The sequence below is a fragment of the Garra rufa genome, chromosome 21, assembly GCF_049309525.1.
Source record: "Garra rufa chromosome 21, GarRuf1.0, whole genome shotgun sequence".
NCBI classification, from domain to species: domain Eukaryota; kingdom Metazoa; phylum Chordata; class Actinopteri; order Cypriniformes; family Cyprinidae; genus Garra; species Garra rufa.
The window spans coordinates 10,743,846-10,761,643 of NC_133381.1; the positions used below are offsets into that span (position 1 = coordinate 10,743,846).

General features: G+C 35.1%; 1 protein-coding gene across 1 annotated transcript; it reads left to right on the forward strand.

The window, feature by feature from the left end:
* Positions 1-367: 367 nt before the first annotated feature.
* On the forward strand, positions 368-17,522 carry LOC141295330 (uncharacterized). Its single transcript, XM_073826548.1, has 26 exons — positions 368-644; positions 1,829-2,032; positions 2,135-2,239; positions 3,560-3,655; positions 3,746-3,853; positions 3,986-4,102; positions 4,209-4,313; positions 4,495-4,605; positions 4,777-4,896; positions 4,978-5,097; positions 5,187-5,216; positions 6,433-6,459; positions 12,856-12,921; positions 13,036-13,197; positions 14,792-14,875; positions 15,375-15,410; positions 15,523-15,570; positions 15,653-15,694; positions 15,826-15,870; positions 16,019-16,063; positions 16,152-16,193; positions 16,494-16,532; positions 16,920-16,967; positions 17,158-17,196; positions 17,349-17,396; positions 17,515-17,522. The coding sequence occupies exons 1-26, from the start codon at positions 626-628 to the stop codon at positions 17,520-17,522; spliced, it is 1,914 nt and encodes a 637-aa protein (XP_073682649.1). The 5' UTR covers positions 368-625.
* The last annotated feature ends 276 nt before the right edge of the window (positions 17,523-17,798 follow it).

Below are 17,798 nucleotides of genomic sequence, written 5' to 3' on the forward strand. Positions count from 1 at the left end.
TTAGAAGAAGCATGATTCACTTTAAATAGAGTGTAATGCAATGATTCATTTAATCTAAATCATTTATTTTCAAAACATGATTACTGTGGCGATGCAATATTACATAATATGATAAAACAGGCATTAACTGAAACACCAACAACTAAAAACTTTAGAATCTGTGAACATGCAACTGTCTCCTTTTCTTTTGCTCCCAGTAGATCACACCCCCTACCGCCTAAAAAGGCAAGAGAGAGTGCAGCTGGTAAACGCTATACTGTCTAAGAATAAACCAGGCTTGCAGTGGATAAGGTTACCTTGAAGCACCCCAGTACTTTTCCCGTCCCACCAATAACATGGGCTAAATTACCAGCACCTATTTGCTGCGTCCCCTGCCAGAGCCTGGACTCCCCTGTTTATGGCCCTGACCTAATATCCCATTCTCCCCCAGCCATGGTCCCAAATCCGGCACTTTGAAAACCCTCATCCCGCTTTTCTCACGAGATTGGGAGGTTTCACCCGTGGATTGGATGGGGACGATAAAGAGGAACATCTTTTCCTAAATGGGATTTAACATCAACTGGGTGAAACCGGCCAAATAAGATTACACAAGCAAAATCAAAGGACATTCGGCTGAAATACCACCATGGCTCAGGAAACTAAAGGTACTGCAGGTTTTGTACTCAAGATCTCCTGCATTTGATTGACAGACAGAGTTTAAGTAATACATGATAAAAAATTAAAAGTACATATTTAGTATGACATTTAATAATAATGTTTGAAAAATAAAAGATTGAATTACAATAAATGCTATTGTGGTACCATATAAGGCTGAATTAACAGCTCAGTTAAGTATAATTTTAATCTGCTGTAACAAATGATAAGCTGTAATCATAACATTTATGTAGCTTCAAACACTTTTACATGTTTTCAAGATTAATATAGAGAAGTAAATATTTAGCTTAAAATAATTAAGAAACTCTGAACTGTATTTATTTTTCTACATTATTTAGATTTATCAATGCAAATGCTGTTTCAACTTCTTTATCAAAGAATCCTGGGGAAAAAATATGCATCACGGTTTTCACCAACAATATCAAACAAACAGCACTGTTTTTAATATTCATAATAAAAATAAATGTTGTCTGAGCACAAAATCAGCATATTGATATATGATTATGATATGATGATATGGTGATATATGATTTCTGAAGGAACATGTGACGTTGAGAACTGGAGTAATGGCTGCTGAAAATTCAGTTTTGCCATCACAGGAATACACATTTGAAAATATATTAAATGATAAAACTGTTATTTAAAATTGTAATAATATTTCGCAATTTTACTGTTTTACTGTATTTTGATCAAATAAATGCAGCCTTGGTGAGCATAAGAAACTTCTTCCAAAACAATTATAAAATAATGACCCCAAATGTTGTTACATTTTGGTGAATCTAGCAAATGTGTTTTATATTTGCAATGACAAATGCAATATTAAGACTTTTGTTACTAATTAGTTTCTTTTAGTTCATGATGTCATTAAGCTCATGCAGCAGGGAGAAAATAACACAAGATGGAGATGCAGTTTATTCTTGCAAGTCTGAAGTCAGTCATGCATCTTGCACTTAACGCAAGTGAACAGCTGCAACAACTATCAGTACATGTTGTTATGGTGCTGTATTTATATAGAAAAAAACAATGTAGAAATATGGAAAGTATTTAGAATACATTATTACAAGTAATAAAAAAGAACAGTAATTTAGCAAACGATATGTGGGTGACATTTAGGAGCAATGTTTGCTATATAGACCTTGTAGTGTATGTTTTAAATTCATTCATATGTCTCCAGGTGCCATAATGAAGTCCATTCCTCCCACCGCTGTAGATGCCCCGGCTAGGGCAGCGCACCCAGACTCACTTACAGCTGGAAGCCATGGAATTTTACGAATTATGAATCGGCCGGCACAATGGGTGGTCATCATTACACTTCTGATCTCTTGGTCATTAGCAGGCGTTGTCATGTTTGACTTTGTCAGTGATGATCAGATTGCAAGTAAGTTTTAAACAGGCCTAATTCATTTTCACTGTTACTATTTTATTTAATACAGTGCCGTTGTTGAATCTGTTGGGTTGACTCAGAACTGTTTTTATGCAGGTATCCAGGATTTTGGCTCTGATCCAGTGCTAGCAGCGAGCAAGGCCATTGAAGGCATTGAAAACAGGATAAACCATATGAACGATAGGTTTAACGATGCTCAAGGTATGCTTTCACAGCACACAAATACTTTCTTCAATTACTGAAACTTACTGAAACAGTCTTCAAACAAGGTTGCAAAACATATCCACTTTATTCTTCAACACAGAAGTAAGTATGGCCATACTGGTGATACCTGGATGTAAACAACATGGATTGCACGGTTAATGTACTACTGAATATATTGTTCTGCCAATTTATGCTGTCTAAACCACAGAAAAAACGTGTGGAAGCTGCTAAATCATATAGAGAAGAACTTAGTAAGCAGGAAAGGGTGCAATATTTCGGACAAACTAAAGTTAACAGGCGGTAAATATACATACAAGCAGTATTAATTAAGATATTAGCCTAATATGTCACCTACCTGACCGGAAATGATAAGAATGAACACGAATGTTGTCAAGAATCTTGCCCTGGAAATCCTGGTTCAGTTTGGCCAACCACAAATGACTTTTGTTCCAGTTTTTTGGCACTCTTCTCCTTGATATGTTAAAATTTTTGTCAGTCTATAGTACTCCAAATGTTTTCCCAGTCTGACTGATAAGTAGAACACAAAACATGACTGTAATTGATCATTTTCAGCAGTAATAATCAACAAAATATGCGAGTTTTGTTTGGTTCAGAGGCATTGTTTACATTCAGTGCTGCCAATATAAACTTGCAGTGTGTTCATAATTAAGAGAATACATTAAAATACCATGGTAAGACACCAACTTGCAATATCAAGCAACATAAAATGTACAAATGGGGAAAAAAATAAGTCTTTTGAAGTTATACAGTAGTTTTGTGTGGAAAAAAGACCGTCATTATTCACACAAATCTTCATATCCAGTGAACTGTCTTGGAACGAATCATTGAATCCGTGAGTTTTGGCTTTGAGAACTGGATCAATCCGGTTCGCGAACGATTCAGACAGCATCAACCGATTCACTGAAAAGATTCAACTCATAATTGATTCATCAGTCGCCTGAAGAAGCTCATTCTCACCGGAACGTGCTAGCGAGAGCTAAATTTGTCGAAAGTAAGTGAATAATGACTGATTTTGATCTGTTCCTCACACAAAACTATCGTGTGGCTTAAAATATAGCGCAGGTTTATTGTTGACCACTTTTTGATACTTTTATTATGCTTTTCGCGTCTTTTTTGAAAGCCACGTTCATTATAATTGAGTTTACTTGCGTTTTGCGAAAGAATAAAGTCGGGTTTTTAACATGAGGTGAGTAAATAAAGACAGAATTTTCGTTTTTAAAGTATTACATTATGTTGTTGACATACTTAACTTAAACTTAACTAAGCAATTCTCTCTGCCCTTTATTTAAAATACAGAGTACGTCACTGAAATAATATTTCATCCGGTGGAAGCTATTAGTTCAGCTGCGGACTCATCTGTGTCTTACCTGTCAGGAATGTTTAGCGCCGATGGTATGTACATATATTCATTTAAAAATCATTTATAAGCCATTTAAAACACTATCAAGTTTTTTGCATTATATTGTTGTTTTTACCACACAGGAGAAGACTCAGGAATCACTGAAACAGTGAAATATGGTGGCACTATATTGGATGAGGCTACAGAATGGATCAGATCCCCAGTGAGCTACTCATTCGACTTATTTGAAGGTACCTGCTTTACTGATCATGCTGAAATAATTGACAGATGTTGTTCTGGGAGCTGACATACAATCAAAGACTCATATATAAAGTATTACTCTTATTAGCACTAATACCTGTTTAATGCTTTCTCTGCAACAGATATTTTGAATATAGTGTTTACTCCAGTGGATATGGTCAGTGAAGCTCTTGTGCAAATTTTAAGCGGAGGCAAGACCATTATACAATATATGTCAACCATGTTTGAAGGCATTGAAGGTATTGAAAAGCATCTTCTCATAATTTTATATGCTATGCTATATCATCTATTAGGTGCATCTTGTCAATGTTTCCTGATCCTAATGGTCTGTTTAACACTTAACAGGGGATGCAGACATCACTGAAACAATGAAACTGGGTGGCACTGTATTGGATGAGGCTACTGACTGGATTAGATTCCCAGTGGCCTACTTATTCCACTTATTTGAAGGTACCTACATTACTGAAATTATTGGCCATCGTTGTTCTGCGAGCTGACAGACTCATGATGTGTTCTAACTCAAGAAAACATTTCAGTCAACAAGTCATATTTGAGCATTTCAGTAAAACATAATTTCATCTGCTTATGCCAGACTCACTGACTTCTGTTTAATGCTTTCCATGCTGCATAGACATCCTGGATGTAGTAATCATTTATCCAGCGGACATTGCCAGTGAAGCATTTCTGCAACTTTTAAGTGGAATCAAGACCATTTCTTCACCCATATTCGGGAATCTTGAAGGTATTTATTTCTCACATTCACAAGACATTCAGTGATATGCTCTACACACAGTTTGGGGTCAGAGTAAGAACATATGTTTATTAAACACCAAAATTCAATATGCTGTTGTAATTTTCAGTTTTGCCATAACAGGAATAAATGCATATCTGACTAACCTTCTCAATATTTCAGCTCGGTTTTCCAAAATGAGCACTGCTCCTGCGGAGCTCGCTGAAATTGTTGTAGAGGAGGCCACAGATCTAAAGACCACCGTTTCTAATTACCTATCCAGTCTGTATCCAGGGGATGAAGGTATTGTTCATTTATCAGCTCAAAACAATGTATTTTACTTGTAAAAAAAATAGTAAGTTGATCTTTTTTATTTTTTCCCAGGTGGTTTTTCTGACATTAGCTTTGATCCCATGAAAGTTGTCACAGACACTTTTGAGGAGTTTGCTGACAGGAGGGACATGTTATTGGCCTATCTCTCAAACATGCTCATGGAAGACAAAGGTATTCAACATATTAAGTATGTCACAAATGTATTCTTGTTTATTAAAAACAATTATCTTTTTAATAATCCCCGGTGTTCTGTGTTTCAGACGACTCACCGCAAGTGATACGACGAAAAGGTTTGCGTCAATATTCTTCAACAATTTATATACTGGGCTGTCTCTAATGATTATTTTGATAATCAAGTAATCTGACGATTATTTTGATGATTAATCAAGTACTCTGATCATTTTAATTAGTTTGTTTGAGGTTGTAAAATAGACCTAAGCAAACAATAGCTTTTAAAATTTCTTGAAATACATATATTATAGAAATGAAGCAATAATAATTAGTTTAAATAAAGTATCAAAAGCAAGTAATCATATGGTTAATATAGTAGCCTTTAAAATTACTTAAAATAAATATATAAAAGCAATGAAGCAATAATAATTAGTTCAAATTAAGTATCAAAAGCAAATAATCATATGGTTTTATTGAACAAAACTGTTCAAATACATAATGTATTATAAACAATAGAAGTGAAGTTATTATGTATTATATAAAAGGCCTGCAGAGGGCACCAACGGCCTGATGATTGTTTTTACACTTTACTGCATGATCTAATCCTTGTTTATTATTGACTAAACAACATTTAATTCAAATGTCCACTTAAGCTTTAATATTTGTCTATTTCTTTATGACAAAAATACTACAGCCACTGTAATTTCTTGAATATGTGGGCATCAAAACATACAAACTCAGAGTGAGGATTTGAGCTTTTATTGAATATTTTATATTTTATTGAATGAACGCAATGAACAGTTAGCATATTCAGAAAGATAATGATGTATTCTCTTGTGTTGGCGTAGGTTTATAAATTATTTACCATACAAATCTGATGAAATGGCACACATTGTGTTACCAGATGAATATTATAATAAACCCAAACTCTAAACCCAAAAAGTTTAAGACATTCCACATATGTAAATGATAACAGTTTGTGTGGAGCAGCATTGACTATGAACGGAGCCGCTCTGACACGCACGTATGTAACCTACACGCAAGCAAATTTAAATATTAAACCTGCATCACATATATTCATTTAATTGACTCGTAGCATTTGTGAAATTACAATAGAATTATGCTTTATTATGATTCTTAAATGGATTTGATATATAGCTAATGCAGCCTTGGAAAACAGTTTAATAATGAATTCTTGTCCCTGGAATGCACCACTTTTTGTATTTTGCCGGTTACTCCACATGGGCAAAATGCAATCAAGGATTTTTTTTTTTAAACCGAGTACTCGAATTGAAATGAGGAATCGTGTATATAAAAAACTGTTTACTTTTCCAGGAGAATTTCTGCCCCCTATGGAAAAAGGTTAGTAAATGCACATTTTTTAATTTACATAAAAGCTATAGATTAACATGAATACTAACACCGTTAGTCAAACCTAAACAAAAAAAAAACAAAACAAAAAAATAAACCTGCTAAACAGCATCAACAAACTTAGGTTTCAGATGTGTTCATTTTTAACTTGCAAAAGAATGAGAGCATGTAGATCTTTAGTTGAATGATATTGTTTTCTGTGATATTGTTTTCTGACTTGTCATTCCATCCATTCATCTTTATGCACAGTTATGTTGCATCTTACCATGTTTAGTCCATTTGGTAATTAGAACATTTAGAAAACTGTTACAGGTTATGTAATATGGTGCATGAAAAGGCCCTGCTTGACTACATACAGGGATGATTGTTATTTATGTCTTCTGTAGTATGAATGTTAACATCCTGCACTCTCCATCTCACACAGTACCCAGTGTTTCTTCATTATTATGTAAAAGTGCTTGCATTTAATTTTCCAGAATGGTTTAAATGGAGGTGCATGACACATTTACAAAACAGAAGAATAAAAACTTTGTCAAATGCATTTCTTGATGTTTGATTTCCTGTTCCTTCTTGCGGTGTCGTGCAACATCTAACCTTCTCTGAAACATTCGTCGGTTGATATTTTTCACAAACATACAGCATGTAGGAGTTCTTACCACAGTTATGGCACATGTTGCAAGAATATTGTGAATGTCACGATATTAATGCCCTGAGATTTTAAGCTGAGGTTGTGGAAAGAAATAAAGTTTCTTTTCAAGTTGCTGCACTCTAGATATACAAAATGTTCAAACAGCTCAAACAGTGGAGAATTGTACTAGCAAGGTCTTTCCTGAAATGATAAAATGTATAACTTGAGTACCTAAAAGTGCATTTTAACTACTAAAAATGGGTCAACTGAAGTTTTTTTGTCAGGGCGCAACATGTGCATACTGTTAAGGTCATCAATGTGATATAATGACGTGTTTACAATCTGAACAAACTGTCATGTCTCGCACATAAACTGGTAAATGTGTTTTTATTTGCAAAATGATCTCAGTTCTGCTTTAAACATGACCTGAAAAATGACTTAATGAAACAGTTGCAGAAATACTAGGCAAAACACAGGACCCTGCCTATGCTGCCTACATTGCTGTGAGATCCACAGTGAAGGAGACAGACAGTGCTGAACAGGAAATAAAAGAGGTTGAGGAGGAACGTGGTGAGGTGGAAGCTGCTGAAGATACAGCTGAAAAAGCTGAAGATATTGTGGACGTTGCAAAGGAGGAAGGGAGGGATGTCACAGTTGAAGATGATGAGGTTGACTCTGATATCATGGATGAGGATAAAACTGCTGGAACAGTTGAAGATATTGCTTCTGATATGAAAGAAGTCATCGATGAGGAAATATCCACTGAAAGTTTTGAGAGTTTCTCTGGTTTTGCAGATCATATGATTTCTGATGCTGCAGATGTTGTTATAGAAGATGATGAAGTTAATGAAATGGTTGAAGATATTATGGATGTTACAGAGGAGGAATCTTCTGAAATGCCAGAAGTCATAGATGAGGAAATAGAAACTGAGATGTTTGAAGATATCTCTGATTTTGCAGAGGACGAATCAGCTGAAATGATCTCTGATGTAACAGAAGACATTGATGCTGTTACAGAGGAAGAAGTAGTTACTGAAACAGCTGAAGATATTTCAGATGTTAAGGATGAGGAAACATCTGATATTCCAGAAGAAATGGATGAGGAAATAACAACTGAAAAGTTTGAAGATATCTCAGATTTTGCAGAGGATGAATCAACTGGAATGACATTTGATGCTATAGATGTAAATGGCCTTGACAACGCCTCAGATGTTGTTACAGAGGAGAAAGACATTACTGAAATGAATGAAGATGCAGACATAACAGAGGAGGATACATCTTATATGCCAGAAGTCATAGATGATGAAAAAGCAACTGAAATTTTTGAAGATATCTCTGATCTAGCAGAGGACGAATCAGCTGAAATTATCTCTGATGTGACAGAAGACATTGATGATACTGCTACAGAGGAGGAAGCAGTTACTGAGAAAGGTAAAGATATTCCAGATATTACAGATGAGGAAACATCTGAAATTCCAGAAGATATAGATGAGGAAATAGCAACTGATATGTTTGAAGATATCTCTGATTTTGCAGAGTACGAATCAACTGAAATGGCCTCTGATGTGACAGAAGACATTGGTGATGCTGTTACAGAAGAGGAAGTTGTTACTGAAACAGGTGAGAATATTCTACATGTTACAGAGGAGGAAACATCTGAAATACCAGAAATAATAGATGTGGAAGTAGCAACTGAAAAGTTTGAAGATATCTCTGATTTCAAAGAGTACAAAACAACTGAAATTACCTCTGATGAGTCAGAAGACATTGATGATGCTTTTACAGAGGAGGAAATAGTTACTGAAACTGTTGACGATGTTCTAGATGTTCCAGAGGAGGAAACATCTGATATACCAGAAATAATAGATGAGGAAATAGCAACCAAAAAGTTTGAAGATATCTCTGATTTTGCAGAGGATGAATCAGCTGAAATGATCTCTGATGTGACAGAAGACATTGATGCTGTTACAGAGGAGGAAGTAGTTACTGAAACGGTTGAAGATATACTAGATGTTACAGAGGAGGAAACATCTGGCATGCCAGAAGCTATGGATGAGGAAATAGCAACTGAGGATGTTAAAGATATCTCTGATTTTGCAGATGAGGAATCAGTTGAAATTATCTCTGAAGTGACAGAAGACATTGATGATGCTGTTACTGAGGAGAAAGTAGTTACTGAAACAGTTGAAGATATTCTAGATGTTACAGAGGAGGAAACATCTGATATTCCAGCAGTAATAGATGAGGAAATAGTAACTGAAAAGTTTGAAGATATCTTTGATTTTGCAGAGGACCAATCAGCTGATATTATCTCTGATGTGACAGAAGACATTGATGATGTTACAGAGGAGGAAATAGTTACTGAAACAGGTGAAGATATTCTAGATGCTACAGAGGAGGAAACATCTGATATTCCAGAAATAATAGATGAGGAAGTAGTAGCTGAAAAGTTTGAAGATATAGAGTACAAAAAAAATGAAATGTCCTCTGATGGGACAGAAGATGTTGATGTGGTTACTGAGGAGGAAGTAGTTACTGAAACAGGTGAAGATATTCCAGATGTTACAGAGGAGGAAACATTTGATATTCCAGAAATAATAGATGAGGAAATAGCAACTGAAAAGTTTGAAGATATATCTGATATTGCAGAGGATGAATCAGCTGAAATGATCTCTGGTGGGACAGAAGATGTTGATGCTGTTACAGAGGAGGAAATAGTTACTGAAACGGTTGAAGATATACTAGATGTTACAGAGGAGGAAACATCTGGCATGCCAGAAGCCATGGATGAGGAAATAGCAACTAAGAATGTTAAAGATATCTCTGATTTTGCAGAGGATGAATCACCTGATATTATCTCTGATGTGACAGAAGACATTGATGATGCTGTTACTGAGGATGAAGTACTTACTGAAACAGGTGAAGATATTCTAGATGTTACAGAGAAGGAAACATCTGATATTCCAGCAATAATAGATGAGGAAATAGCAACTGAAAAGTTTGAAGATATCTCTGATATTGCAGAGGATGAATCAGCTGATATTATCTCTGATGTGACAGAAGACATTGATGCTGTTACAGAGGAGGAAATAGTTACTGAAACAGTTGAAGATTTTCCAGATGGTACAGATGAGGAAACATCTGATATTCTGGAAATAATAGATGAGGAAATAGCAACTGAAACATTTGAAGATATCTCTGATTTTAAAGCGTATGAAACAACTGAAATGACCTCTGATGTGACAGAAAACATTGATGCTGTTACAGAGGAGGAAATAGTTACTGAAACAGTTGAAGATTTTCCAGATGGTACAGATGAGGAAACATCTGATATTCTGGAAATAATAGATGAGGAAATAGCAACTGAAACATTTGAAGATATCTCTGATTTTAAAGCGTATGAAACAACTGAAATGACCTCTGATGTGACAGAAAACATTGATGATGCTACAGAGGAGGAAGTAGTTATTGAAACAGGTGAAGATTTTCCAGATGGTACAGATGAGGAAACATCTGATATTCTGGAAATAATAGATGAGGAAATAGCAACTGAAACATTTGAAGATATCTCTGATTTCATAGAGGACGAGGCAACTATGATAACATCTGATGTGACAGTAGACATTGATGATGCCTCAGATGTTGTTACAGAGGAAGAAGAAGTTACTGAAATAGTTGAAGATATTTTGGATGTTACAGATGAGGAAACATCTGATATGCCAGAAGTCATAGATGAGGAAATAGCAACTGAAAAGGTTAAAGATATCTCTTATTTTGCAGAGGATGAATCAACAGAAATTATCGCTGATGTGGCAGAAGTCATTGATGATACCTCAGATAATGATACCTTTGCAGTTGAAGAAGAGGAAACTGAAATGACCTCTGATGCCTCAAATGTGAAAGATATAGACGATACCTCAGGTGTTGTTACAGAGATGGAAACATCTGATTTCCCCGATGTCACAGATGAGGGAAAGAAATCTGCAAAACCAGAGGTCTCTTTAAACTTTTCAGGAGAAAAATTAACTACAATTACTTCTGACATTGATGATATCTCAGATGAAGATACTTCTGAAGTTATAGAGGAGATAGAAACAACTGAAGAAGCAGCAACTGAAACAGCAGAAGATAATTCTGATATTACAATAACAATTGAATTAGATGATACATCTGAAAATGAATTTCATAAAATCCCTAGTTTTACAGAGGAGCATGAAGAACCTGAAACAGTTAAAGATACTTATGATCTCATAGGTGAGGATGAAGAACCTGAAACAGCTGAAGAGACAAAAGGAGAAGAACAGCCACCTGAATTGGCTGAAGCTATGCCAGATACCATCAGTGTGAAGGAAACAATTGCAGCAACAGAACTTGATGATCTTGAAGTCCTGAGTAAGGATGACTTAAAAGTAGAAGACAAGGAGGAGAAGGATAATGTGGCAATTGCTGATGCTGAAAAGGCCACAAAGAACCTGGAGAATGAGGTAGACAAAGATGAGCTTGAGAAGACTAAAGATCAAACTATCTTGGGAACCACTGCTGGTAAAGATGACTATGAGGATGAAGAGGAGCTGGCCCTTCCTCCTGTCCAGCATAACCTCACAGACAGAGATGATGAAAATAACAACAACAATGACAGGAAGAAAGATGGCATAAAAAGAGGCCTGAGCGGGGGAAAAACATCAAAGAGTCATTCCATTGAAACAGACGACCAAGAAGCACACATGGATCTTCATGAAGAGTCTAACAAAGGTATAGAACATTTTTGTATACTTCACAAATAGGGAAAAGTGATAGTTCAGTTGACAGATGGCAACCAATATGTCAACAGATTACCTTAATAATAAATTATAATTCACTTACAATGGGAAAATTAATCACTAAATTAAGTTAATTATTATTAATAATTTAATAAAGATTGTAAGAGTGCAAGATCTTAACATAGCTAACTTTGCTTTCATATTCCCTTCATAATTGCACTTTACAGAATAAATAATTTATTAATTGTTGTTATAAATATATAACGCCATATTTAATATCATTGACCAATAATTCAACATAACATAGTTGTAATGTTATTTCACGTCTCTTACAATTTGGACTGGGAAGAACAACAAATTGACGGATGAAGATGAAGTTTCATTCACTGTTGTTTCTACTTCACCTCTGCTTCTGGAAAGATGCTTAAAAGAGGAGCAAAAACAGCTGGAGGATTCTCTAAAGGACTCTGATGAAAGAAATGTATCATCTTTTGTCCAATATTTCTTCTTTTTTAGGCAAATTGCACAAAAAAATAAGTTTGTTATTTGTAATTTATGTTTAAAAATGGCTTTCTCAACTCAAATCAAAAGAAAAACCTAAAAAACCTTACATACTTGTATGCACTGATTTGTAAAGAATTTCAGTGTCTTTATTATTTAATATTTTGTAGTATTTGGGTAGTCTTGTTGATGGCACAAAATGCAACTATAACTCTGCAAAAAGGCTGTGCATAATGATTGCAAAGTCGATTATGTTGCTTAGCTAAATGATTCCATTAGGAGAATGAATGATTTAATTTATCCATTATACATTATTCATTTTAGTTTGCAATCTAACACCATGACATGGCTGACAACCACTTTGCTGCTTTACAAGTACTATTAAATTTAAATTAACAGACTTATCGTGCACTAATTCATGTACTAATTTACATTGTTCATTAATCATACAGATTTTAAAACATGTAACTTTCATTTAACATTTAATCATGATTTCAGTTCTTGAACAAGTGAAAGAAGCCAAAGAGAAAAAAGCTAGAGAGGAGATATACAAAATCATTCAAGGTGAATGGTTTGTTGTTTTGCACACCAAAAAATACAGTGCTTGTGCAAAATGAAAACTGCAGTTTAAGAGGAAAATGCTAGAACTGTGACAAATGATCTTTTCTGTCCTTCCAGATATGAGGGAAAAGAAGGCCGACGGTGAAGAGGAAGCAATAACTCTACAACAAATAAACATAACAGTAGAAAAAGTCAAGAAAAAACATGAACATGAGAAAAAGGTGATAGAAAAAGCTAAAAGAAAAGAAAAATCCAAAAAGGACAAGACTCTAGAACCAGGTAAGAGTAGTAAAACATACTAAACTTATCTTCTTAATGTAAACTATCTAATTTCTCTTATGTGAAATGCTCAAAATCCACATCTAGATTATAGATTGAAGGTTGAAGGCTATGCTTAGCCCACTGCTACAGTGAGGGAAAAAAAAATATTTGATCCCCTGCTGATTTCGTACGTTTGCCCACTGACAAAAAAATGATCAGTCAAAAAATACAGAAAAACGCATTTCAAAAAAGTTATAAATTGATTGAAATAAGTATTTGATCTCCTTTCAATCAGCAAGATTTCTGGCTCCCAGGTGTCTTTTATACAGGTAACGAGCTGACATTAGAAGCACTCCCTTTAAGAGAGTGCTCCTAATCTCAGTTTGTTACCTGTATAAAAGACACCTGTCCACAGAAGCAATCAATCAATCAATCAGATTCCAAACTTTCCACCATGGCCAAGAACAAAGAGCTGTCCAAGGATGTCAGGGACAAGATTGTAGACCTACACAAAGCTGGAATGGGCTACAAGACCATCGCTAAGCAGCTTGGTGAGAAGGTGATCACAGTTGGTGCGATTATTCGCAAACGTAAGAAGCACAAAATAACTGTCAATCTCCTTCAGCCTGGGGCTCTATGCAAGATCTCACCTTGTGGAGTCAGAAATCATGAGAATGGTGTGGAATCAGCCCAGAACTACACAGGAGGATCTTGCCAATAATCTCAAGGCAGCTAGGACAATAGTCACCAAGAAAACAATTGGTAACACACTACGCTGTGAAGGACTGAAATCCTGCAGCGCCCACAAGGTCCCACTGCTCAAGAAAGCACATGTACAGGCCTGTCTAAAGTTTGCCAATGAACATCTGAATGATTCAGGGGAGAACTGGGTGAAAGTGTTGTGGTCAGATGAGACCAAAAACAAGCTCAACTCGCCGTGTTTGGACACCATACCCAGCGTCAAACATGGAGGTGGAAACATTATGCTTTGGGGGTGTTTTTTTGCTAAGGGGACAGGACTGCTGCACTGCATCAAAGGGACGCTGGACGGGGCCATACACTGTCAAATCTTGGGTGAGAACCTCCTTCCTTCAGCCACACATTAAGGTCCTGGAGTCTGCAGACCTTAATCCTATAGAAAATCTGTGGAGGGAGGTGAAGGTTCGAGTTGCCAAATGTCAGCCTCAAAACCTTAATGACTTGGAGAGGATCTGCAAAGAGGAGTAGGACAAAATCCCATCTGAGATGTGTGCAAACCTGGTGGACAACTACAAGAAAGATCTGACCTCTGTGATTGCCAACAAGGGTTTTGTGAAGTCATGTCAAATTCTTATTTCACCCATTAAAATGCATATCAGTTTATAACTTTTTTGAAATGCACTTTTCTGGATTTTTTGTTATTCTGCCTCGCACTGTTCAAATAAACCTACCATTAAAAGTATAGACTGATAATTTCTTTGTCAGTAGGCAAACTTAAAAAATCAGCAGGGTATAATTTTTTCCCTCACTGTACTGTCAAGGCCTACTTTACACTTATAGATTACACGTAAAAGCCCACACCTCTGTTTCAATAGATCATATACCTGTACTATGTATATGAAATGTGTTCTAGAAAAGGGCACCAAGAGAAAACCTGACAAAAAGGTCAAGGTGACTAAAGTGGATAAGGAACCCACTCTAAAAAAGAAGAAATATGGTACAGGCATGATGTACTAACACCAATAGAATAGATCAATAAAGCTTTGCTTCCTCATTACTCTGTCTGAGGGTTAATGTGCAGTATTTAATTGAAACACATTCCCCCGGTTTCACAAACGAGGCTTAAGCCTAGTCCTAGACTAAATGTAAGTCTGAGCTGTTTCAACTAAAAGAAACTTGCACTGATTGATCTTAAAATATATCAGTGCCATTATCTCAAGATGCACACCAGTAATGTTTTTTTCTAAGCACGTTTGTAAAAATTGAACTATAAAAAAGTTCTAATTGAACTATGGCCTAATCCTGGCTTATTCTAAGCCCTCTCTGTGAAACCAGGTTTATATATTTCAGCTTTTGTCCATTACAATTTTTATATTAATATTTTATCATTTTTTGTAATACTACAATATATTGCTACAGTAGTTTCACATGATCATTATGCTTTTTCACAAAGCTGTCTATAAAACAAAATTCTAATGTGTGCAATTTCATCTTAGCAGGACCTGAGAAAAAGATCAAACCAGCAAAGAAAGGTATTCAACACATCCTGAATATGGACGATATATTTTAATGTTGTGGTTTTTGGAAATAAAGATTCACAGAAAGTAACATTCACCACCAACTAATGTTTCTATTATACCATAGATGTTGAGAAGGCCAAGGACAAAACCAAAGCAGTACCTGCCAAGAAAGGTATGCATCTTGTGTGATAAGTGACTTTCTTTTTGGTAAATTCTGAAATAACTGGTAATAAATGTAATTGTTCTTTTTTCAGGAGCTGAAAAGGCCAAAAAAGAGACCAAACCAACACTGAAAGGTATTGTGGTGTGTGTAGTTTCACTGAGCACACATAATAATGCAAAGTCATAACTGAAGTACATTATGTACACTAGGGTTTTAAAGTTTGGGTCTTATATTAATTCTTAATTTTTCTCCACTCATTTGCAGAGCCTAAAGTTACAAAAGAAAAGGCCAAACCTCGTTCAAAGAAAGGTATCACAATGCAAAACTGCTACTTCCATTTTTGATTTAGAAACTAGTGCTTTAAGCGATCACTTTTATAGTTCTGTGCATTCATGGTGTGTTTTAATTATAGTTTGCTCTGACATCAGTATAATGTTTACATTTTTCTTTGAAAAAGCTGACGTTAGCAAAGAAAAGGCAAAACCAGCTCCAAAAGAAAAAGGTATGCTTGTCTTGTAAAAATATTAAGCTTGTCGTATACAGTGTATATGATTTGTTTGTATCAGAGATAACATATTTGGTCTTTTTAGTTGCTGAGGATGTCAAGGACAAAGCTAAGCCAGTAAAGAAAGGTACTTATGTACTAATATTTTAACGTATGAAGGTTTTTGTATATGAACAGTTTGTTTCAAATGTTTCAAAAATATTTTGGCTGAAATATGTGTCCTTTAGGCTAGAGAAGTCTTTCTCTATATTTTTAGAGTTGATGATTACACTGTAACTTTCCTCACCTTACGCATTCTTATTCATTTTTAAAATCCATTTGAGCTACATAAATGATGCAAACCAAAAAACACATTTAACTAGTGCATTTTTATTGTAATACAACTGAAGATTAATTGAAAAATGTACCTTTTTATTTCATATTACAGCTGAAGTACCTAAGGAAAAAGCTAAACCTGTGAAGAAAGGTATGCGTTGTTTTTTCCAGTTTCTCATGAAGTATTTTCTTGAGATCAGCTTTATTGTATGATGTATGTCATGCATTTGACTCCTGAGCTTGAAAAATGTTTACTAAATATGCATTAAAAGTACATCATTTTTTTTATTATTCCAGAAGCTGAGATCAAGGATAAACCACCAGCACCTCGTAAAAAAGGTATTTATGTGCTGTGTTTCATTTATTTTTGTTGAAAAATTACTATCTTTGCTAAAGTTGCTGTCGAAACAGCAAAACCTGCTTTTGTAAAGAAGGGTATGGCATTCCACAAACAATAAATGCTACTCTAAAAAAATGTGTTTTTAAACAAAGGGTTTTTTCTATGTGTTATAAACTGCTGATGTTGATGAAATTACAGAGCCTGAGGTTTCCAAAGAAAAGGCCAAACTGAAGCCCTCAAAGAAAGGTAAAAAGACAAGGAAAAAATAGTTATTTTTTGAGATTCCAAAACCTGAACTACAAAATTGAAGCAAATTAAATTTCTTGATGTATTTCATTCTTGCTTTTATGTCTGTCTGTGGTATGGTATTATGTATTATTTTAGCTAACATTTAATTTGGAAGAAAACAAGAACTTAATCTATTAATGTCTTTTAGCAGCCGAAAAGAAAGAAAAACCTGTCCCTGTGAAGAAAGGTATGACTCCTCCTATTAAACTTATACTAAAAAAATGAAATTGTTGTTCTTACAGCCTTGTTATTATATACAGTATATAGATTCAAATGGAAGTAACATGCCTCTTTTGATGACCTGTGACTGTTTATGTACATATATATGTGTATTTTCAGAGCCTGATGTTTCTAAGGAGAAAGAAAAACCACCAACTGCCAAGAAAGGTAATATGGAAATATTATGCACATTTACATAAATACTGTTTCAAAAGCAAGTGCTAAGAGCTTTTGTTGCATGTCGAATCTTACTTGGGTTAATTTTTTATGATTTCTTTATGTACAGCGGTGTGAAAAAGTGTTGGCCCCCTTCCAGATTTTTTTTTTGCATGTTTGTCACACTTTAATGTTTTAGATCATCAAACAAATTTAAATATTAATCAAGATAACACAAGTAAACAAAACATGGAGTTTTTTATTATGAAGGGAAAACAAAATCCAAACCCACATGGCCCTGTGTGAAACAGTGTTTTTACGCCAGATGTAATGGGACACACACCTTCCAAAAAGTTCAACTTTTGTTTTGTCAGTCCACAGAGTATTTTCCCAAAAGTCTTGGGGATCATCAAG

Excerpts from the sequence above, each read along its gene's own strand:
- LOC141295330 (XM_073826548.1), top strand. Across the intron at positions 4,897-4,977 it reads TCTGTATCCAGGGGATGAAG|GTGGTTTTTCTGACATTAGC; the intron begins GTATTGTTCATT and ends ATTTTTTCCCAG. Across the intron at positions 13,198-14,791 it reads GGACAAGACTCTAGAACCAG|AAAAGGGCACCAAGAGAAAA; the intron begins GTAAGAGTAGTA and ends AATGTGTTCTAG.